This window comes from Scyliorhinus torazame, chromosome 5 (genome assembly GCF_047496885.1).
Source record: "Scyliorhinus torazame isolate Kashiwa2021f chromosome 5, sScyTor2.1, whole genome shotgun sequence".
Classification (NCBI taxonomy): domain Eukaryota; kingdom Metazoa; phylum Chordata; class Chondrichthyes; order Carcharhiniformes; family Scyliorhinidae; genus Scyliorhinus; species Scyliorhinus torazame.
The window spans coordinates 68,995,634-69,017,852 of record NC_092711.1 but is presented as its reverse complement, the minus strand read 5'-3'; the positions used below and the strand labels follow the sequence as shown (position 1 = coordinate 69,017,852).

The 22,219-nt window shown below is 46.3% G+C and overlaps 3 protein-coding genes across 7 annotated transcripts in view; all 3 read left to right on the top strand.

The window, feature by feature from the left end:
- LOC140418286 (uncharacterized) overlaps positions 1–5,211 on the top strand; it is a 44,203-nt gene extending 38,992 nt beyond the window's left edge. For 4 of the 5 annotated variants that reach the window (XM_072501755.1, XM_072501758.1, XM_072501754.1 and 1 more), the window contains exon 2: positions 2,648–5,211. In XM_072501755.1, the coding sequence (XP_072357856.1) occupies positions 2,997–3,716 (720 nt within the window). In that variant the 5' untranslated portion in view covers positions 2,648–2,996 and the 3' untranslated portion in view covers positions 3,717–5,211. Of the gene's footprint in view, positions 1–1,225; positions 2,007–2,647 lie in introns of those variants that run through there. The other variant, XM_072501756.1, reaches the window with a different exon arrangement.
- LOC140418280 (uncharacterized) overlaps positions 1–22,219 on the top strand; it is a 57,287-nt gene that overhangs the window by 1,161 nt on the left and 33,907 nt on the right. The gene's annotated exons all lie outside the window — the stretch shown is intronic.
- Positions 15,237–18,882, top strand: LOC140418285 (uncharacterized). The gene is made up of 2 exons (XM_072501752.1): positions 15,237–15,305; positions 16,475–18,882. The coding sequence occupies exon 2, from the start codon at positions 17,095–17,097 to the stop codon at positions 17,935–17,937; it is 843 nt and encodes a 280-aa protein (XP_072357853.1). The 5' UTR covers positions 15,237–15,305; positions 16,475–17,094; the 3' UTR covers positions 17,938–18,882.

Sequence of the window (22,219 nt, the reverse complement as noted above, 5' to 3'; positions counted from 1 at the left end):
GGATCTGTGCTGGGTCCCCTATTATTCAGCATTGATACAAACAACATGGATGACTATGTGGGGGGTAGGATCATTGCTTTGTGGATGACACAAAGATTAGCCGGGTGGTTAACAGTGAGGTTGAGTGTCTTAGGTTACAGGAAGATGTTGATGGGTTGGTCAAATGGGCGGATAAGTGGCAAATGAAATTTAACCCTAAAAAGTGTGAGGTGACACATTTTGGAACGGATAATGTGAGAACAAAATATTCAATGGACAGCGTGACACTGGGATGTTCTGAGGAACAAAGGGACCTTGATGTGTTTGTCCAAAGATCTGTGAATGTGGAAGGGCAGGTTAATAGGGTGGAGAAAATGATATATGGGGCATTACTGTGAGCAGTTCTGGTCACCACATTAGAGGAAGGATATGATTGAACTGGTGGTGCAGAGGAGATTCACCAGGATGTTGCCTGGGATGGAACATTTTGAGTTATGAAGAGAGGTTGGATAGAACAAACAAAGTACAAAGAAATGTACAGCACAGGAACAGGCCCTTCGGCCTTCCCACACCTGTGCTGAAAATGCAGCCCATCTAACTTAAAACCTTCTACTCTTCCGGGGTCCATATTACTTTATTCCCATCCTATTCATGTATTTATCGAGATGCCCCTTAAACGTTACTATCATACCTGCTTTCACCACCACCTCCGGCAGCGAGTTCCAGGCACCCACTACCCTCTGTGTCAAAAAGCTTCCCTTGCACATCTCCTCTAAACTTTGTCCCTCGCAACTTAAAGGTCTGCTTCCTAGTAATTGACTCTTCCACCCCTGGGAAAAAGCTTCTGACTGTCTATGCCCCTCATAATTTTGTAGACATCTATCAGGTCGCCCCTCAACCTCTGTCGTTCCAGTGAGAACAAACTGAGTTTATCCAACCCCTCCTCATAGTTAATGTACTCCATAAAAGGCTAATAGGCAACATCCTGGTAAACCTCTTCTGTACCCTCTCCAAAGCCTCCACATCCTTCTGAAAGTATGTGTGGCGACCAGAATTGAACACTATATTCCAAGTGTGGCCTAACTAAGGTTCTATGCAGCTGCTACATGACTTGGCAATTTTTATACTCAATGCCCCGGCCGATGAAGGCAAGCATGCCATATGGCTTCTTGACTACCTTCTCCACCTGTGTTGTCACTTTCAATGACCTGTGGACCTGTAGACCCAGATCTCTCTGCCTGTCAATACTCAAAAGGGTTCTGTCATTTGTTGTATATTTCCACCTGCATTAGACCTTCCAAAATGCATTACCTCACATTGTCTGGTTTAAACTCAATCTGCCATCTCTCCGCCCAAGTCTCCAACCAATCTATGTCCTGCAGTATCCTCTGACAGTCCTCATCGCTATCCGCAATTCCACCAACAATTGTGTGATCGCAAACTTACTAATCAGACCGGTTCCATTTATGATACGATGCACCCTTTCTAATTTGAAACACCTAGGCTTCACATCCAGCTTGAGAAAACGTGGCAGTCGGTCCTCGAAGAACCTAGCAGGAGCCTTACCCTCCACACCTTCTGACAGGCCGACGACTCGGATGTTCTTTCTCTGACCCTCGGTTCTCCAGGACCTCCGCCAGCCACTCTGCTGGTTTTCAAAGGATTGAATTTCGACGGAAGCATCTTGCTGAATGTTCAGGATTCTCTCCTCCGGATCATCGAGCCTCTTCATGGAGTTTTGCAGCTGGTCCTCAGGAGCTCACAGATATTGAGTCAGCACACTCCGCCTTTGGTTGATAACACCGATATTGTCGGCATCATTTTCGCTGCCCCCAGGGCCCAGAGAGCGCGGGGTCGAGAGACCTCCTGAGGGTCAGGCCGCCATGTTGAAAAGGCGGCTCAACCCCCGCTGAATCCCCCTGCGCTGTTTTATCGACAGATTTCTTGACTTTTTTCGGCATAATCCTACCAATCCGAATCCTGAAGTCTTCCAGGGACGTGATAACAAATATTAATTCAAGGATTAGGTAGGTGAGTGCCGGGCAATCAGGATAAGTGACAGATTATAGGTGAGTGGCACCAGAACCTACGGAAAAGCAGCTCCCGCACCCGTAACAAATATCAGACAGCTCAGCCACAGGCAGATTTTGATGAGGGTGTCGAGGGTTATGGGGAACTGGCAGGTAAATGGAGAGAAAGGAGGGATTTATTTACTCAAAGATGTGGTGAAGCTTTGGAATTCTCTCTCCTAGAGGATTCTAGAGATTCAGTCATCAAGTAGTTTCAAGACACAGATTGATAGGTTTCTAGAGATTGAAGATATCGAGGGATATGGGGGATAGTGTGGGAAAACGGTGCTGAGGTAGATCAGCCAATGATCCCATTGAATGGTTCAGCCTCAATGGGCCGAATGGCCAATTGCAGCTCATATTTGCTGTGATCTCCTGGACAGGAAGCTGTGAGCATGGATCTGTCAATCAGCCTGAATCAGCACCTTCAGGAGAATAGAGAGGGTGAATATTAGACACAGCAGAGTGAGAATGGAGGGAGAGTATTTACAACTTTTGGGGAATGAGAGAGGAAAAAATGTGCCACCAAAACGAGAATTGTCTGTTCTGAGTTTCTATCCTGTACTGACAGTGATGAATTTTGTAAATTGTTTTTACAGGATATTAGACGAAGAGGAATTACAGACAGAAATCTCGATCAAATCTGACAAAGTCACTCGATTCCTTGGAACCTGAATATAATTGACCTTTGAATCTAGAAGAAGAAACATTTACCCGAACTGTCTTCTTCTTAAGATTTGGAACATCAGTTTCACTGGAAAAGCACCGAGACCCACACAAGCCGAGTGAGTGTGTTCCGGTGAACTGACTGTGGAAAGAGCTTCAACCAGACACACAGCCTGAAAAATATAACAACATTCACAGCGGGTAGAGACTGTACACATGTTGTCTGTGTAGACAAGGGTTCAACTGAGCATCCGACCTGAGAGACAAGAGGAGACCCAAAACATGAAGAAACCGTGGAAATGTGGAGACTGTGCGAAGGGATTCAGAGCCCCATCTGAGCTGGAGACTCATCGACGCATTCACACTGGGGAGAGGCCATTCACCTGCTCTGTGTGTGGGAAGGGATTCACTCAGTTATCTCACCTGCAGACACACCAGCGAGTTCACACTGGGGAGAAACCATTCACCTGCTCTCAGTGTGGTAAAAGATTCAGTGATTCATTCACCCTGCGGAACCACCAGCGAGTTCACACTGGGGAGAGGCCATTCACCTGCTCTCACTGTTGGAAGGGATTCACTCAGTTATCTCACCTACAGTCACACCAGCGAGTTCACACTGGGGAGAAGCCATTCACCTGCCTTCAGTGTGGTAAAAGATTCAATGATTCATCCACCCTGCGGAACCACCAGCGAGTTCACACAGGGGAGAGGCCATTCACCTGCCTTCAGTGTGGTAAAAGATTCAGTGATTCATCCACCCTGCGAAAACACCAACGAGTTCACACTGGGGAGAGGCATTTCACCTGCTCTAAGTGTGGGAAAGGATTCAGTGATTCTTCCCGCTTATTGAGACACGTGCAAATTCACACTGGAGAAAGGCCATTCACCTGCTCTCAGTGTGGGAAGGGATTTACTCAGTTATCTCACCTGCGGACACACCAGCGAGTTCACACTGGGGAGACGCCGTCCACCCCTCAATGTGAGACGGGATTGCATGTTTAATCACACCTGCTGTGACCAACAATTTCACAATTGATTACAGGGGTTGGATTCTGCTGTTATTGTTTCTGCTCTACACCCAGGACTGCGTTTTGTTCATTCTGACAAGTGGTCAGTGGGGATGGTTGGAGGGTTTCTTTCTGCTGGACTGGCAGGTCTCATCATTTTGCCTCCAGTGGGCTGATGCTCTTTGAGCCTTGTTGCTAATCCCTGGCTTCAAATTGCACAAGGATCACAGAGTGAAAGGGTGTTTGGAAGTTTGAAGATATTTAGTTTCTGTTTCTGTTTGAACCCCCCCCCCCCCCCCCCCCCCACAAAACAAAAATATGCCACATTGCCATGGAGATGGGCCCTGGTGGTTACAAGGTTATTTTGTTTAATTTATCTGGGTGTTCCTCACATTAGAAAACTATGAGGGGCAAGTTGTCTAAGGTGGACTGGGAAACTGATTAGTACAGGGAATACCGAATATTTAAGGAATTATTACATATTTATCAGGGTCGGTTAGCGCAGTTGGCTGGACGACTGGCTTGTGGTGCAGAGCAAAACCAACAGTGAGGATTCAACTCCCGTATAGGCTGAGTTTATTTATGAAGGCCCCGCTTTCTCAACTAGGCCCCTCGCCTGAGGTGTGCTGACCCTCAGGTTAAATCATCACCAGTCAGCTCTCTCTCTGTCAAAGGGCAGAGCAGCCTATGGTCCTCTGGGATTTTAGGACTTTTATTACACATATATACAACAAATATAGATTCCTTTAAGGAACAAAATTCATTCCAACAGGAAAAGTAATGTAACCGTGACTAACAAGAAAAGTTAAAGATCCCATTAGATCAATGGAAGAGGCTCATAACATGTCACAATAGTGGTAAACCTGCTGATTAGGAACTTACATAGATACATAGAAGATAGGAGCAGTAGGAGGCCTATTGGCCCTTCGAGCCTGCTCCGCCATTCATCACGATCATGGCTGATCATCCAATTCAATAGCCTAATCCTGCTTTCTCCCCATAGCCTTTGATCCCATTCTCCCCAAGTGCTGTATCCAGCCGCTTCTTGAATGTATTCAAAGTTTTAGCATCAACTACTTCCTGTGGTAGTGAATTCCACAAGCTCACCACTCTTTGTGTGAAAAAATGTACATAAATGTTTATGTATTTGCTGGTTCACATTCATATTCTGTTCTCCCTCGCTTTCTCAATGTCTTGGTCCTTTGCTGTATTATAAAATCCTCCCAATCAGGCCGATGTCGTGGCCTTTGCGTCCCTCGTAGCCCGGCGCAAGATCCTACTCATGTGGAAGGAGGCGAAACCCCCCGGACTGGAGACCTGGGTAAACGATATGGCGGGGTTTATTAAACTGGAGCAGATAAAGTTTGCCCTGAGAGGATCGGCTCAAGGGTTCACCAGGCGGTGGCAGCCATTTCTCGACTACCTAGGGGAACGTTAGAGGGAAGACGGATGACCAGCAGCAGCAACCCAGGGGGGAGGGGAGGGGGGTGGGGGGAGGCTCAATTGAGTATAGGTCAATAGAGTATGAGGTTTTGTTACTTGTATATTATTATTATTGTTAAAAAGTTTTAAAATTTCTGTTTTGTTACTGTTATCGTTTCGCTTGTTTTGTAAGCGGGAAAAATGTTGCTCGGGGAAAAAAATTTCAATAAAATATATTAAAAAAAAAAAAAAAAAAAAATCCTCCCAATCCTCAGGTTTATTCCTACTTCTGATAACTTTATCGGCCTTTTCTTTCAATCTTATCCAATACTTCACTTCCTCTGGTAGTCACGGTTCTCTGGCCTTTTGGGGTTCTTGTGCCTTGAAGGAATGTAAACTGTAATAATGATTGAAAGTCTATCCATTGCCTGTGGACTGTCACACCTTTTAATGTATTTACCCACCAATCCACCTCAGCTAATTTGTCCCTTCTACCATCAAAATTTCCTTCAAACTTAATACCCTGGCTTCAGATTGGAATACCTCATATTCAATATTCTGGTCACTCATCCCTAAAGGTTGTTTTCAGCTGATTATCAATTAGCCCTTTATCGTTGCAAAATATTAGATCTACAAGAGCCTGTTCTCTAGTCGGTTCCTCAACTTACTGCTGTAGATAACTGTCCCTAACACACTCCAGAAACTTGTCCTCCACAGCATCAGTGCCCATTAGGTTTACCCAGTCTATATGCAGATTGAAGTCACCCATTACTGTTTTACCCATGCTACGTGTTTCTCTAAACTCTGATTAATACCATGTCCCACACAACCCCTGCTGTTTGGTGACCTGTAACAGCTCTTACCAAAGTTTCCTGCCCCATGCAGTTTCTTGGCTTCACCCAAACATATTCCATGTTTTGTATTCCTGATCTGAGATCCACTTTTACTAATGTTCTGATGCCGTCCCCTATTATCCGAGCAACACACCTCCTTTTCCGTTTCGCCTGCAACATCAGCAAACTAAGTGACCATATCTTTGGTCCCATCATCAAAGTCATTGATCTGAATTGTGAAATGTTGATGCTCCAGCACTGATCCCTGTGACACACCGCTCATTACATCTTGCCTACCAGAAAATGGCCTGTTTGTGCCTACACTCGGTTTTCTGGCAGCTGGCTAATCTTTCCCTGTGAAAGACAGTTCTGGGATTAAAGGCTGCCAGACGGCGAAATGAAAAGAACGGAAGTAAATCCTCGGGAATGAATCATCACTTTGGACTGGTTCTGAGATAATTCAGTATCGACTTCCAGGGCAGAGTAACTATAATCGTGGAGTGTGACTTTAGATTGTGTAACTTTGGTACGGTAGCACAGTGGTTAGCACTGCTGCTTCACAGCGTCTGGGTCCCAGGTTTTATTCCCATTTGGGTCACTTGTGCAGAGTCTGCACGTTCTCCCCATGTCTGCGTGGGTTTCCTCTGGGTGTTCCGGTTGCCTCCCATAAAGGTGTGCTCGTTAGGTGAATTAGACATCCTGAATTCTCCCTCCGGGTACCCGAAGAGGCGCCGGAGTGTGGCGATTAGGGGATTTTCACAGTAACTTCATTGCAATGTTAATGCCAGCCCAGTTGTGACAATAATAAAGATTATTATTATAAAAGAGCAAAGTTCTATGTGTAGGTTAAAGTAGCTTCTAGTTTGTTTGTTTGTTGCATTCAAAGTCATAAAACTTGGAAGTCCCGCCATGTGATTCTTTCATTTGTTGACTGGGAATTCGATTTTTTTTCCAAGAAGTTGCTGATCTTTATGGAGGTCCTAATCCACAAATTTTGACTTCCCATTTGAGCCTCGGGCACCTTTCTGTCTCTATTGCTCGTGTCAATGACAGCCAGGTGATGGAGCGGAGGGTTGAATTTAGCTGAGAATCAAGGAGCCTGTGCACGAATAGAGACAGGAAGGTGCTGGAGGCCTGCCTGGGAAATGGACCTCCAACTAATCAGGGGTGGGGGGGGTGGGTGACAGGGGCTGATGGTGATGTGACCCCAGGGTTCAGTGCCCCTGTGTCCAAAGCGGGGAGTCACGGCAACAGGGTACAGAGAAGCCAAGGGAAACTATTTGGGACCAGAACATTGTGAACATCCTGTTACTCTGGTTATCTTTGATCCTCAAGTAATTTTCTGTTAGTTTTTTGAACCATGATCTGTTCCGTCAATAAACTTTTAACCAGAATTTTTTTTAATTTGGTGGACTTTTCCTGATTAAATTTGTTCACTTTCCGGAAAGTGGGTGAGAGGGGTTGCCGAGCTCTTTCACAGAAAGTGAGTCCCTCTAAGGTAACTGGTAAAGGAGCCAGAGGGGTAGAGGAGATTTGATTTTTCTTTTGATACATTGTTTAAAAATGAAAATGAGGTTCAGGGAATCAATCATGACTAATTTATCAAGATTCTTTGAGGAAGTAACAAGGGATGTCAATAAAGGGGAACCTGTGGATGTGCTTTATCTGGATTTCCAGAATGTATTTCCCAAGGTGTCACATCAAAGGTTATTACACAAAATAAGAGCTCATGGTGTAGGGGCAACATATCAGCATGGAAAGAGGATTGGTTAGCGAGGAGGAAGCAGCCAGTAGGTATAAATGGGTAATTTCTGGTTTGGTAAGATGTGACAAGTGGAATGTCACCAGGATCAGTGCTGGGCTCTCACCCATTTACAATCTGTATGAATGTGTTGGATGACGGGATTGAATGTATGGCGGCTACATTTTCTGATGCCTCAGATAGGTCGGACAGTAATTTGTGAGGTGGATTTCAGGACTCTGCAAAGGCTACAAATAGGTTAAGTGAGTGGCAAAAACCTGACAGATGGAGCATAGCTTTGGAAAATGTGAATTGTCCACTTTGTCAGGGAGTATTAAATAAAACAATATTTTTTAAATGGAGAGAGATTGCAGAACAGGGATCGGCGTGCCCTGGAATCGCAAGTTAGTCTGCAGGTACAGCAAGTGATTAGGAAGGTCCATGGAATATTGTTGTTTATTGCAAAGGAAATGGAATATAAAATTAGGGATGTTTTGCTGCAGTTTTACAGGGCCTTCGTGAGACCATATATCGAGCACTGTGTACAGCTTGGGTCTCCTTATTTCAGAAATGAGATAAGTGCATTAGCAGCAGTAGAAATGAAAATGAAAATTGCTTATTGTCACAAGTAGGTTTCAATGAAGTTACTGTGAAAAGCCCCTAGTCGCCACATTCCGGCGCCTGTTCGGGGAGGCTGGTATGGTAATTGAACCCGCGCTGCTGGCCTGCCTCGGTCTGCTTTAAAAGCCAGCGATTTAGCCCTGTGCTCAACCAGCCCCTGGTTTGGAAAGAAGGTTGACTGCCCGGATTCCTGGAATGAGGGGGGTTAGCCTTTGAGGAAAGGTTTCACAGGTTGGGCCTGGATCCATTGCAATTTAGAAGAACGAGTGATGATCTTATTTAAACACATGAGACCCTGGAAGGAATTGACAGAGAGAATGCTGAGAGGATGTTTCCCCTTGTGGCAGAGACTAGAACTAGGGGACACCATTTACAAATAAGGGGTCTCCCATTTAAGATGCTGATAATTTTGCCCCCTGATGGCTGTGGGTCTGTGAACCTTTCTTCCCCACAGAGGGCGGGAGGCAGGGCATTGAATCTGCTTTGAGGCTGAATTTGATAGATTTTTGATTGACAAGGGAGTGAAAGGGTGGAGGAAGGAAAGGAGTTGAGACCACAATCCGATTAGCCCTGATTTAATTGAATGGAGGAGCAGGATCGAGGGGCCGAATGGCCGACTCCTGCTCCTAATTTGTATTGACCCTTAACACCCCCACTTTCCCAAACTCTGAAATGATTCACAGTTAGAACCCTTATTGGTGGCAGTGGTCAGATTTTATTCAGTATAAATACGAGCTGACACAGTCTAATGTCTGAGCAGTAGTATCAAAGTGCAGCAGCATTACCATTGCATTCTGGGTAGAAGCACCATCTCCATTGATTGTTTTAAAGTCAGTTTCTCTCTGGAGTGTGTCACTGCCTTGATGATGTCACAATGTTGTCTCAATCCCTTGGACACATTAACCATTTCATCTCCTGCTGTGTCTGAAGTAGCTGTGTGTGTTTGGGACCCGGTCCTCAGTCCGTTTCAACATGAATTTACACTTGCTGTTCTTCACATGTAACAAATCACATCTGCACTCTCACACCGGTATCCCAAAATCATGTCACACATTCTTAACTCTCAGATGTGCTGATGAAAAGACCAAAGTAAGTCTGTCTTTCTGATCTCCCCCTGTTACGGTGCTGATATTTTATGTAGTGGCTGGACTTCTATAAAACAAAGTTCATGGGCAAGGATTTGGGCAGCACGATAGCATTGTGGCTAGCACAACTGCTTCACAGCTCCAGGGTCCCAGGTTCGATTCCAGCTTGGGTCACTGTCTGTGCGGAGTCTGCACATCCTCCCCGTGTGTGCGTGGGTTTACTCCGGATGCTCCGGTTTCCTCCCACAGTCCAAAGATGTGCAGGTTAGGTGGATTGGCCATGATAAATTGCCCTTAGTGTCCAAAATTGCCCTTAGTGTTGGGTGGGGTTACTGGGTTATGGGGATAGGGTGGGGGTGTTGACCTTGGGTAGGCTGCTCTTTCCAAGAGCCGGTGCAGACTCGATGGGCCAAATAGCCTCCTTCTGCACTGTAAATTCTATGATCTATATGTAAATATTTCCAAGAGAAAGTGATCAACTCATTCATCCCATCTACACATTCCAGACTTTCACTGGAATTTAGGTGGATACCAGATTCAAATATTCCATTCAGACACACCCAAGGGAAAGTATTCCAATTCATTTATTGTCCAGGACAATATATTCACAAGATTTTTAAAACAGAAATTAAACATTCCAAATTGATTTCAGATATTAACATATTCTGTTTGTTCTTTATGGTCGATGTCAGACTGGGGTTGTTCACCTTGTAGCAAAGGAGGTTGAGGGGGAGTTGATAGAGGTGGACAAGATTACAACAGGTTTCGATAAGGTGGATAAAGAAAAGCTGTTCCCATTAGCTGAAGGGACGAGGACGAGGGGGGACACAGATTTTAGGTTTTGGGTAAGAGATGCAGGGGGAATGTGAGGGAGAATATTTTGATGCAGCGAATGGTAATGACTTGGAACTCACTGCCTGTGAGGAGGGTGGAAATTAAGACAATGTGAGATTTCAAACAGAAACCGAATGGGCATTTAGGGATCTAAACTTGCAGGGCTACAGGGATAGAACAGGGCAATGGAACTGACTGATTTGCAACAGGGAATCGATGCGCTGAATAGCCTCCTTCTCTGACCTCATGACCATAAGACATAGGAGCAGAATTAGGCTGCTCGGCCCATCGAGTCTGCTCTGCCATTCAATCATGGCTGATATTTTTCTCAACCCCATTTTCCTGCCTTTTCCCCATAACCCTTGATCCCCTTATTAATCAAGAACCTATCTATCTCTGCCTTAAAGGTATTCAGTGACTTGACCTCCACAGCCTTCTGCAGCAGAGTTCCACAGATTCACCACCCTCTGGCTTAGGAAATTCCTCCTCATCTCTGTTTTAAAGGATCGTCCCTTTAGTCTGACGCTGTGCCCTTGGGTTCTAGTTATTCCTCCCAGTGGAACCATCCTCTCCACGTACTCTGATCTAAAAAGTACAATTTCAGCAGCTCCAGTCTCTCCAATTCACTGAAGTCTCATCCCTGCTCCCATTCTCGTAAATCTCCTCTGCATCCTCTCCGAGAACTTCACATCTTTCCTAACATGTGGGGCCCATTTATAGGGTTGCTTTCTCGAGGGATAGAATCGAAAAGCAGGGAGGTTATGTTCAACTTGTTTGGAACCAGGGTTAGACTACACTGGGAGCTCTGTCAACATTCTGATCTCCATTGAGAAAAAGGAAATAGAGACACTGGAGAAGGAGCAACAAAGATTCACAAAAATAATACCAGGCCCAAGATCATTTAACCCTCAGGAAAGGCTGGGATTGCTTTTCTCTATAAAAGAGAAGACTGAAGGGTGACCTGATGGGAGTCTAAGATTATGCAGTGGTTCAATAATCCAATAGGAATTTCAATGGGAAACCTCTTACCCAGCGAGTGGTGAGAACGTGGAACTCACGACCACAGCAAGTGGTTGAGGTGAACAGCATGAATACATTGAAGGGGAAGCTAGATACAGACATGAGGGAGAAAGGAATAGAAGGAAATGCTGATGGCAGAGATGTAGAGGGGCGGGTGGAGGATCATGTGGAGCATAAATACTGACACAGACCAATTGGTCCGACTGGCCTGGCCCTGTGCTGTAGGCTCAATGGAACAGAGACAAATATATTTATGAGAGATTTACCTGCAGTTGTAGAAATAACAGTATTCACTACTCAGGATAAAATAAGTGTCCTTCATCAGTTTGTGGATCATTCCAGTGGAAATGTGCTCTGGAAGCAAAGTCAGGAGACCGGCTAGTCCAGCAGAAAGAAACCCTCCGACCCTCCCACTTCACTAACTGTCAGAATGTCAGTCCTGGATGTGATTAACAGCAGCAACAACAGCAGAATCCAACCCTTGTAATTGCTTGTGAACTCGCTGATGTGTCTGCAGGTTGGCTGACTGTGTGAATCCCTTCCCACAAACAGAACAGGTGAATGGTCTCTCCCCGGTGTGAACTCTCTGATGTGTCAGCAGGCTAGATGACTGAGTGAATCCTTTCCCATACTGAGAGCAGAGGAATGGCCTCTCCCCAATGTGAATTCGCTGGTGAGAGAGCAGGGTGGAGGACTGTGTGAGTGAATCCCTTCCCACATTCGGAGCAAGTGAACGGCCTCTCCCCAGTGTGAAAACGCTGGTGTATCAGCAGCTTGGATAACTGAATGAATCCCCTCCCACATTCAGAGCAGGTGAACGGCCTCTCACCTGTGTGAACCCACTGGTGTTTCTGTAGATTGGATGAATTAGTAAATCCTTTGTCACACTGGAAGCAGGTGAATGGCTTCTCCCCGGTGTGAACTCTCTGCTGTGTCTGCAAATGGGACAACAGAGTGAACGCCTTCCCACATTCAGAGCAGGTGAATGGCTTCTCCCCGGTGTGAACTCGCTGGTGTGACTGCAGGTTGGATGATCGACTGAATCCCTTCCCACAATCACAGCAGGTGTATGGCCTCTCCCCGGTGTGAACTCGCTGGTGCATCAGAAGGTTGGATGAATCACAGTCAAAGCAGGTGAACGGCCTCTCTCCAGTGTGGGTGCATCGATGGATTTCCACCTCAGACGGAGCTTTGAATCCCTTCCCACAGTCCCCACATTTCCACGGTTTCTCCATTGTGCGGGTCACCTTGTGTCTCTCCAGGTTCGTTGATCAGTTGAAGCCTCGTCCACACAGAGCACGGGTGCAGTCTCTCCTTGCTGTGAATGGTGTGATGTTTTTCAGGCTGTGTAACTGGTGAAAGATCTTTCCACAGTCAGTTCACATGGAACATTCTCACTCGAGTGTGTGTTGTGTGGGTCTCGGTGCTTTTCCAGTCACACTGATGTTTCCACAGTCAGTTCACATGGAACACTCTCACTTGGGTGTGCTGTGTGGGTCTCGGTGCTTTTCCAGTCACACTGATGTTTGAAACCTGTAGCTGACAGTTCGGGCAAACATTTCTCCTTCTAGATTCAAAGCCCGATGACATTCAGGTTCCAAGGAATCGAGTGACTGTCAGATCGAGACGTGACGTTTGAGACTTCTGTTTGTAATTCCTCCTCATCTAATATACTGTAAAAACAATTTACAAAATTCATCACTGTCAGTACAGGATAGAAACTCAGAACAGACAATTCTAGTTTCTATGTCACATTTTTTCCTCTCTCTTATTCCCCGAAAGCTGCAAATCTCCATCCCACACACGCTCCCTCCATTCTTACTCTGCTGGATCCCTGTGGTGTGCCACTCGACACTGACTTCCAGTCACTAAAGCAGCCATCTGTCATCACCCTCTGTCCCCTACAGCTGAGCTGATTTTGAATCCACCTTATCATGTTACGTGTATCCCATGTGCTTTTGCCTTCTTTATAAAGTCTCCCCTGTGGGATCTTGTCAAAGGCTTTGCTGAAATCCATGTAAACCACATCAACTGCCCTATCCTCATCTACACAGCTGGTCACATAAAAAATCAATTCAGATTTGTTAGGCATAACCTCCCTCTAACAATGCCATGTGGACTATTCCTGATCAAATATTGCCTCTTCAAGTGAAGGTAAGTCTCGCTCCTTCTGAATTTTCTCCAATATTTTCCCTACCACTGACATGAAATGAATTGAAAATGAGACTCATTAGTCTGTAGTTCTCTAATTTATCTCTACAACCTTTCTGAAATAGTGGGACCACATTAGGTGTTCACCAGTCCTCTGGCGCCTCTCTGTGGGCAGAGAAGAATTAGAAATTTGGTTCAGAGCCCCTGCAATCTCCTCCCTCGTCTCTCAGCATCCTGGGACACAGTTCATTCAGACTTGGAGATTCGTCCACTTTTAAGCCAGCCAATACCTCCAATACCATGTCACTCCCTATCTCAATTTGCTCGTAAACGTCAGTCTCTCTGTCTGAGTTCCATGTCTACCTTCTCATTCTCTTGGGTGAAGACAGATGTGAAGTATTTGTTCAACGTCCAACCAATGCCCTCTGGCTCCACCCACAGATTTCCCCCTTTGTCCCTAATGGGAACACTGTTCTTGATCTGTTGAAAGATCATGCTGACCTGAAACATTAACTCTGTTTCCCTCCCCAGACGCTGCCTGGTATGCTGAAGCTTTCCAGCTTTTGTGTTTTTTTTTTGTGAAATCACAGCAGTCCAGATGGTGTCTAACGAGGATTTTATATATCTCAGTGCTTCTCCAGTCACACAGATATTGGAAATCTTTACCTACAAACAGAACAGACCAGAAGAAACAGGAACACGAGTCAACCGTTCAGCCCTATGAGCTGCTCCACCATTTAATAAGATCATGGCTGATCTAATACTCACTATGTCCTTCCTACCTTCCCTCAGTAACCCTTAATTCCCCTACTGATTAAAAACAGATCGATCTCAGCCTTGCAACTGATCAAGGACTCGGCCTCCACATTTCCTGGGGTAAATAATTCCAAGATTTACCATTTTGGGAGAAGAAATTCTTTCCACATTTGGCAGTCCCTCATCTTTCCTTGAAGAAGGTGATCAAGACTGTACAGTGTTCTAAATGTGGCCTCACTGGCTGCTTGTGCAGTTGCAGCAACACCACTTTGCTATTAGACTCCACCCTCCTTGAAATAAATATAATAATAATCTTTATTAGTGGCAGAAGTAGGTTTTACACTGCAATAATAAAAACTTGGACAGCCAGCACAGGGATCAACCCTGTAACCCTGGCATTATTAGCACCACACTCTAACCATTCTTGATTCACTGAATTGTCCACCCTGCGGAATGGCCACCATCAGTGTTAGAAATCTTTCTATATTCCTGATTACCATCTCATTTTGTCTTACATCCCTTTCGCCATTTAATCTCTCCTGCATTTCATAGACCTCTTATATTCTACTTGTGACAATAATAATGATGATTATTATTATTACACAATCGAGTTCTGGTCAGATTCGTAACTCAGGAGCATTAAAAGACCCCTGGATAGAAAGAACCGCTGACTTATGCACAATAACAGGAATCTTTATTATTGTCACAAGTAGGCTTACTGCTCAAGGCAGTTATGAATAGCAATAAATACTGGCCCAGCCAGCCACTCCAGTATAAAATTAATGAATTTTTAAAAAGCAAAAACATTGCAGATGTTGGAATATCAAAATATGACACACTAATGAGGTTAGACCGCATCTGTAGAGAGAAAGGAACAGAATTATAGGTTGAGGTTTGAGCTGCGGTTAGTCGCCAGTAAAACACTGACTTCCTGCAGCTCATGAATGGTGGCTAAGGTTCCCACAATCCTCCGCGGCCCAGAAACCTCTCATCCAACTCTCTCATTGCGCAGGCGCTGAGTGCGCATGCTCCAGGGCCAGCCGCGGGGCATTCTGGGTGGCTTCCTCTTCCGATTCGGAGGGAACCGGGAAGTGGTGGCGCGGAGAGGCTGCAATAAACTGGTAAGGATATGGAACCCGGGGGGGAGAGATGATGGATGGAGCCAGCTGTGGAGAGGAGAGTGTCTCAACTCCCGAGTGAAGGCCGCAAACCCTCAATAAGACCCTGAGGTAGCGAGATTTTGGCTCTGGGTCCTGTGTCTGGGACCAGGCCCAGGCGAGCGGCCGCCATGTTGGTTCACCGAGGAGAAGAGCGCTGGCGGCTGGCCGAGGTCAGACAATGGGCAGGACTTTAGGGTCTCTTTTCCAACTGGGTCCTAATGCCGGGCGATCGTTTAAATTGTTAATAAGCGGCATTGTGGTTGGCACTGCTGCCTCACAGCGACAGAGACCTGGATTCGAATCCGAGCTTGGGTGGTTGTCGTTGTGAAGTTTGCAGTCTCCCTGTGTCTGTGGATTTCTTCCGGTGCTCTGCTGTCCTCCCTCAACCCAAAGATCTACAGGTTAGGGGGGGGGGGGGGGGGGGGTTATGGGGATAGGGTGGGGGAGTGGGCTCAGGCAGGATGCTCTTTTAGAAAGTCAGCTTTGCTACACGGAGGGGTCTGGGCTAGTCGGAGCGGAAATTCTGCTCCTAGTCTGCTTAAAATACCAATTTGTACATCTGGATGGGTGAGCCCTATGGGGGATGCTGCTGGCCTCTCTTTTGTGCTCTTGTCCATGTTCAGATGGCCCTGGAGCGGGACCATGAGGTGTCCACGCTTGATACCTTCCACAGCTGTTGTTACCTCGGGTGCAGAGTGCTTCTGAGACACTGAAAGCATCATTCTTGTTCAGTTAAAAAGCTTTCCTTTTTTTCCTAAATTTTTAGTCCCCAATTTTTTTTTCCAATTAAGGGGCAATTTAGCATGGCCAATTCACCTACCCTGCACATCTTTTTTGGGTTGTGGGGATGAGACCCACGCAGACAGGCGGAGAATGTACAACTCCACATGGGCAGTGACCCGGCGCCGTATCGAATCCAGGTCCTCAGCGCCATGAGGCAGCATTGCTAACCACAATGCTACCCTAGCTTACCATTGTTCATGTTGGGATTTTTCCTCCTTTTACTTTAATTGGGCAACATATTTGGGGAAACCAGAGAGGGAAGAATATTCCATAGAAATTAGAATGATTTGTTCTGAATTTCTATCCTGGAATGAAAGTGATACTGACACTGTCAACTCCTTTTACAGGGGATTGGAAGGAGAGGATTTGACACATTCACCAGGATCTGAATATCACCAACTTTTGAATGTGGATGGAGAAATGTTTGTCTGTTCTGTTTGTGGGAAAGGATCGGAAACATCATTGTGACTGGACAAGCACCGAGACCCACACACACCTGAGTGAGAGTGTTCCAGTGAACTGACTGAAAAGCCTGAAAAAACATTGCACCGTTCACAGTGGGGAGAAACCGTACACGTGTTGTGTGTGTGGAAGAGGCTTCAACTGATTATCCAGGCCTGTTTTTTTTTTCATTTGTTCATGGGATGTGGGCATTGCTGGTTGTGGAAGCATTTATTGCCCATCCCTGAGGGCATTTAAGAATCAACCACATTGCTATGGATCTGGAGTCGTATGTAGGCCAGACCTGAAGGACATCAGTGAACGAGATGGGTTTTTACAAAAATTGACAATGGTTTCATGGTCATCATTAGAATTTGAATTCCAGATCTTTATTGAATTCAATTTACCATCTGCCGTGGTGGGATTTGAACCTGGGTCCCGAGAGCTTTACCCTGGGTCTCTAGATTGTTAGTCCAGTGACAATACCACTACGTCACTGCCTTGGTAACACAAGGAGGCCGGCAGCATGGGAAAACCGTGGAAATGTGGGGACTGTGGGAAGGGACTCAGATCCCCATCAGAGCTGGAAAATCATCGATGGAGTCACACCAGGGAGAGGACTTTCAACTGCTCTGACTGTGGGAAAAGCTATAAGAATGCTGGGAGTCTAATTATTCATCAACGTGTTCACACGAGAGAGAAGCTGTTTACCTGCTCCACCTGTGAAAAGGAATTCACTTCAGCATCCAGCCTAACGTCGCACCAGCGAGTTCACACTGGAGAGAAACTGTACGATTGCTGTCAGTGTGGGAAGAGCTTCCGGTCTTCATCCAACCTCACAGAGCATCTACGGGTTCACACTGGGGAGAGACCATTCCACTGCTCTGAGTGTGGGCAGAGATTCACTTGTTCTTCCCACCTCACTGATCACAAGCGTGTCCACACTGGTGAGAGGCCGTTCATCTGCTCCGTGTGTGGGAAGGGATTTATTAAATCAGCACACGTTCTTAGACACCAGCGTATTCACACTGATGAGAGACCATTCACCTGCTCTGAGTGTGGGAAGAGTTACACTAATCCATATAATCTCCGGGATCACCAGCGAGTTCACACTGGGGAGAAACCCTTTTCCTGCGCTGAATGTGGGAAGGGGTTCACTTTGAAATCGCAGCTTAAGAAACATAAACTTGTTCACACTGATGAGAGACCATTTCAATGCTCTGTCTGTGAGAAGAGCTTTAAAAGCGGAAGTGATTTGACAAAACACCAGCGAATCCATTCTGGGGAGAAGCCGTTCACCTGCCCCGTGTGTGGCAGAGGATTCACTCGGCCATCCAATCGTCTGAAACACCAGAGAGTTCACATGTGATTACAGGGATTGGATTCCTACACCCAGAAATGAACCATGTCCATTTTGACAGTTGAGATTTATTTCCCTAATGTTAAACTCGAGCCCTGTTAAAGGGATTAATAGAATGGACATGAATTGCATTAAATGGACAGTGTTGGAATCCTTCATTTCTCTTAGAAAGTGCTTTACACACAAAGAAGTTCTTTTGAAATGTAGTGACTGTTGTAATGTAGGAAATAAAGCAGCCAGATTGTGTACAACAGGCTCCAACAAACACAAATAAGATGCTGGAAATACTCAGCAGGTCAGGCAGCATCTGTGAAGCAAGAAAGTGAGTTCAAAACTATGATTATGACCAGATTATCTGTTCAGTGCTCATCACTGAGGGCTTTATAGTGAGCAGTTCACCCGAGAGAACTTCCTCCTTCGAAATATCATCAGCAGAACCTTTTAAGTCCAGCTGCAAGAGCAGATGGGGTTATATTGGAAGGTTTCCTCTGAAAGACAGTGCTGTATTCCCTCGGTACAGCATCGGAATATCAGCTGGATTTTATGGTCCGGTTCCTGGAGGTGAAGTTGAACCCACATCCTCCTGACTCCGAGATGGGACTGTAACCACTGAACAATAACACCTCATCATGAACTCCAGATTATTTCCACTCTCACATCTTTGTTGTTCTCCTGAACAAATTAGCCCATTGAATCATGCAGGGGGATGAACAAAAGTCTTTACAGACACCTATAAGTGGGACTAGGTAGTAAATTTCAGTAGAAATTATTCATTTTTAGACAAGTTACATTTAATATTTATTGAATAAGCAAACAAGATCAAGGAAACCATTTTGAGACTAATATTTACATGTAAAGGGCATTTTGTATCCAGCTATTAAGCAATGAAGTGTATTCATCATTCACCAGCCAGAAACAAATAGCGTCAATTAAATTTAATTGAAGATTTAATAATCAGTTAGTATGTGTTTAAAGACATACCTAAAACTATATCAGTCTGTTTTAAATTATGTACTACAGCTTCTGTAAGAAGGAATGTATGATCTGATAAGATGGTTAGCAGTGAGGTTTCATACACTTGGTAATCTTATTTGGAACTGGAAGGTCATACAATGAATTGAAGAGTTGTGCAGGATCAGACAGGAGGGATACATTAAACATTCCCATTGTATCCTGATCTGAAACATTTACCCAAATGGTTAAAACCCAATCAAATCGATTCAGTAATGAAACTGACCAACCATTGAGTTCTAATCTGTTTATTCAAACTGAGGGAGGAGCTACTTAGGTATTTAAACCCCGAGGAGAAGGTCTGTTGCCAGCCAAGAACTGGAATCCCCAAAGCAAGATTCCCATCAGAATTGTTGTCAAAGAAGGGGTACAAGAGGGATTATGTTTTTACAGCCATCAACCAAAAGAAATGGTAAAGGTCTGTTTTGTGTTGATAAGTTTCCCCTTTTCCTTCTATATCGATCAGTTTCCCCTTTTCCTTCTATATCGATCAGTTTCCCCTTTTCCTTCTGTATCGATCAGTTTACCCTTTTCCTTCTGTATCGATCAGTTTACCCTTTTCCTTCTGTATCGATCAGTTTACCCGTTTCCTTCAGTATCGATCAGTTTACCCTTTCCCTTCTGTGTCGATCAGTTTACCCTTTTCCTTCTGTGTCGATCAGTTTACCCTTTTCCTTCTGTGTCGATCAGTTTACCCTTTTCCTTCTGTGTCGATCAGTTTCCCCTTTTCCTTCTGTATCGATCAGTTTACCCTTTTCCTTCTGTGTCGATCAGTTTACCCTTTTCCTTCTGTGTCGATCAGTTTACCCTTTTCCTTCTGTATCGATCAGTTTACCCTTTTCTTTCTGTATCGATCAGTTTACCCTTTTCCTTCTGTATCGATATGCACCTATATTCTCGTTTTTTAAAATAAATTGAGAGTACCCAATTCGTTTTTCCAATTGAGGGGCAATTTAGCATGTCCAATCCACCTACCTTGCACATCTTTGGATTGTGGGGCAAAACCCATGCAGACACAGGGAGAATGCAAACGCCACACTGACAGTGACCCAGAGCCGGGATCGAACCTGGGACCTCGGTGCCGTGAAGCAGCAGTGCTAGCCGCCGTGCTGCCCATGTATCTTTATTTTAACTACATTTCTTTCAATTTACCATCTGAAATTCCTGTCCTTCCTAATCGTTAAAAGTCTTGTTCAGACTTCTGGTTGTGGCGATGCGGAGCTAAGCCGCACATTTCGGCAGCTCCCGCTATAACGGACTTTTAGGCTCTCCGGAGGAGCCACAACGGGAATTTGTTTTGATTGAATCCCGTGTGGGAAGGTGAAGTAAGGTCCCCCTACGTCGTATGGCGGGGATTAGCAGTGGAGCGACGGAAAAAGAGGCTTTGGAGCAGTGGCAGAAACGAGGGGGAAAAAACAAGATGGCGGAGGGCAGAGATCGAGCAGCATGGGGGCCGGACCAGCAGGAGTTCCTTAGGCGCTGCGTGGAGGAGCTTAGAAAGGAGGTGCTGGCGCCAATGCTGATGGCGATCGAGGGGCTGAAGGAGACCCAGAAGGCCCAGGCGGTGGAGCTCCGTGAGGTGAGGGATAAAACTAACGAGGACGGGATCCTGGGCCTGGCGGTAAAGATGGAGGCGCACGAGGCGGTGCACAAGAGGTGGGCCGAGAGATTCGAGGTCCTGGAGAACAGGTCGAGGAGGAAGAATCTCCGGATTCTGGGTCTGCCCGAAGGAGTGGAGGGGGCTGATGCCGGGGCGTATGTGAGCACGATGCTCCATTCGCTGATGGGTGCGGAGGTCTCTCCGAGCCCCCTGGAGCTAGAAGGGGCTCACCGGGTCCTGGCGAGGAGACCCAAGGCTGGCGAGCCGCCAAGAGCGATAGTGGCGAGGTTCCATCGCTTTGCGGACAAAGAGAGTGTTCTGAGATGGGCCAAGAAGGTGCGGAGCAGTAGACGGGAGAATGCGGTGATCCGAGTCTACCAGGACTGGAGTGCGGAGGTGCCAATTTGGGTGGAGGAGCTGGTTAAAGGACTGGGGAGCATGCAGGCAGGGAAGGCCCCGGGACCGGATGGGTTCCCGGTGGAGTTTTATGGGAAGTATGTAGACCTGTTAGCCCTGCTGCTGGTAAGGACCTTCAATGAAGCCAGGGAGGGGGGACCCTGCCCCCGACAATGTCGGAGGCGACGATCTCTTTGATCCTGAAGCGGGATAAGGACCCACTGCAATGCGGGTCGTATAGGCCGATCTCGCTCCTCAATGTAGATGCTAAGTTGCTGGCAGAAATGTTGGCTACGAGGATTGAGGACTGTGTCCCGGGGGTGAGGACCAGACGGGATTCGTAAGGGGTAGGCAGCTAAATAACAATGTGCGAAGGCTCCTAAACGTGATAATGATGCCATCGGTGGAGGGAGAGGCGGAGATAGTGGCAACAATGGACGCGGAGAAGGCCTTTGACCGAGTAGAGTGGGAATATCTCTGGGAAGTGTTGCGGAGGTTTGGAGAGGGGTTTATCAGTTGGGTTAAACTATATAGAGTCCCGGTGGCGAGTGTGGTTACGAATCGGCGGAGGTCGGACTATTTTCGGCTGTATCGAGGGACAAGGCAGGGGTGCCCCCTGTCCCCCTTGTTGTTTGCACTAGCAATTGAACCTTTGGCCATGGCATTAAGAGAGTCTGGGAAATGGAGGGGGTGGTCCGAAGGGGAGAGGAGCATCGAGTGTTGCTGTCTGCAGACGACCTGTTGCTGTATGTGGCGGACCCAGTGGAGGGGGTGGTGGAGGTCATGCAGATCCTAAGGGAGTTTGGGGACTTCTCGGGCTATAAGCTCAATGCAGGGAAGAGCGAGCTCTTTGTGGTGCATCCGGGGGATCAGGGAAGAGGGATAGACGACCTACCATTGAGGAGGGCGGAAAGGAGCTTTCGGTACTTGGGGATCCAGGTAGCTAGGCGCTGGGGGGCCCTGCACAAACTTAACTTGACGAGGCTGGTGGAGCAGATGGAGGAGGACTTTAAACAGTGGGACATGTTGCCACTCTCGCTCGCGGGCAGGGTGCAGTCGATTAAAATGGTGGTCCTCCCGAGGTTTCTTTTTGTATTCCAATGCCTTCCAATTGTGATCACCAAGGCCTTTTTTAAGAGGGCAGGCAGGAGCATTATGGGCTTTGTGTGGGCGAGTAAGACCCCGAGGGTAAGAAGGGGGTTCCTTGAGCGTAGTAGGGATAGAGGAGGGCTGGCGTTGCCGAATCTGGGTGGCTACTATTGGGCAGCCAACATGGTGATGATC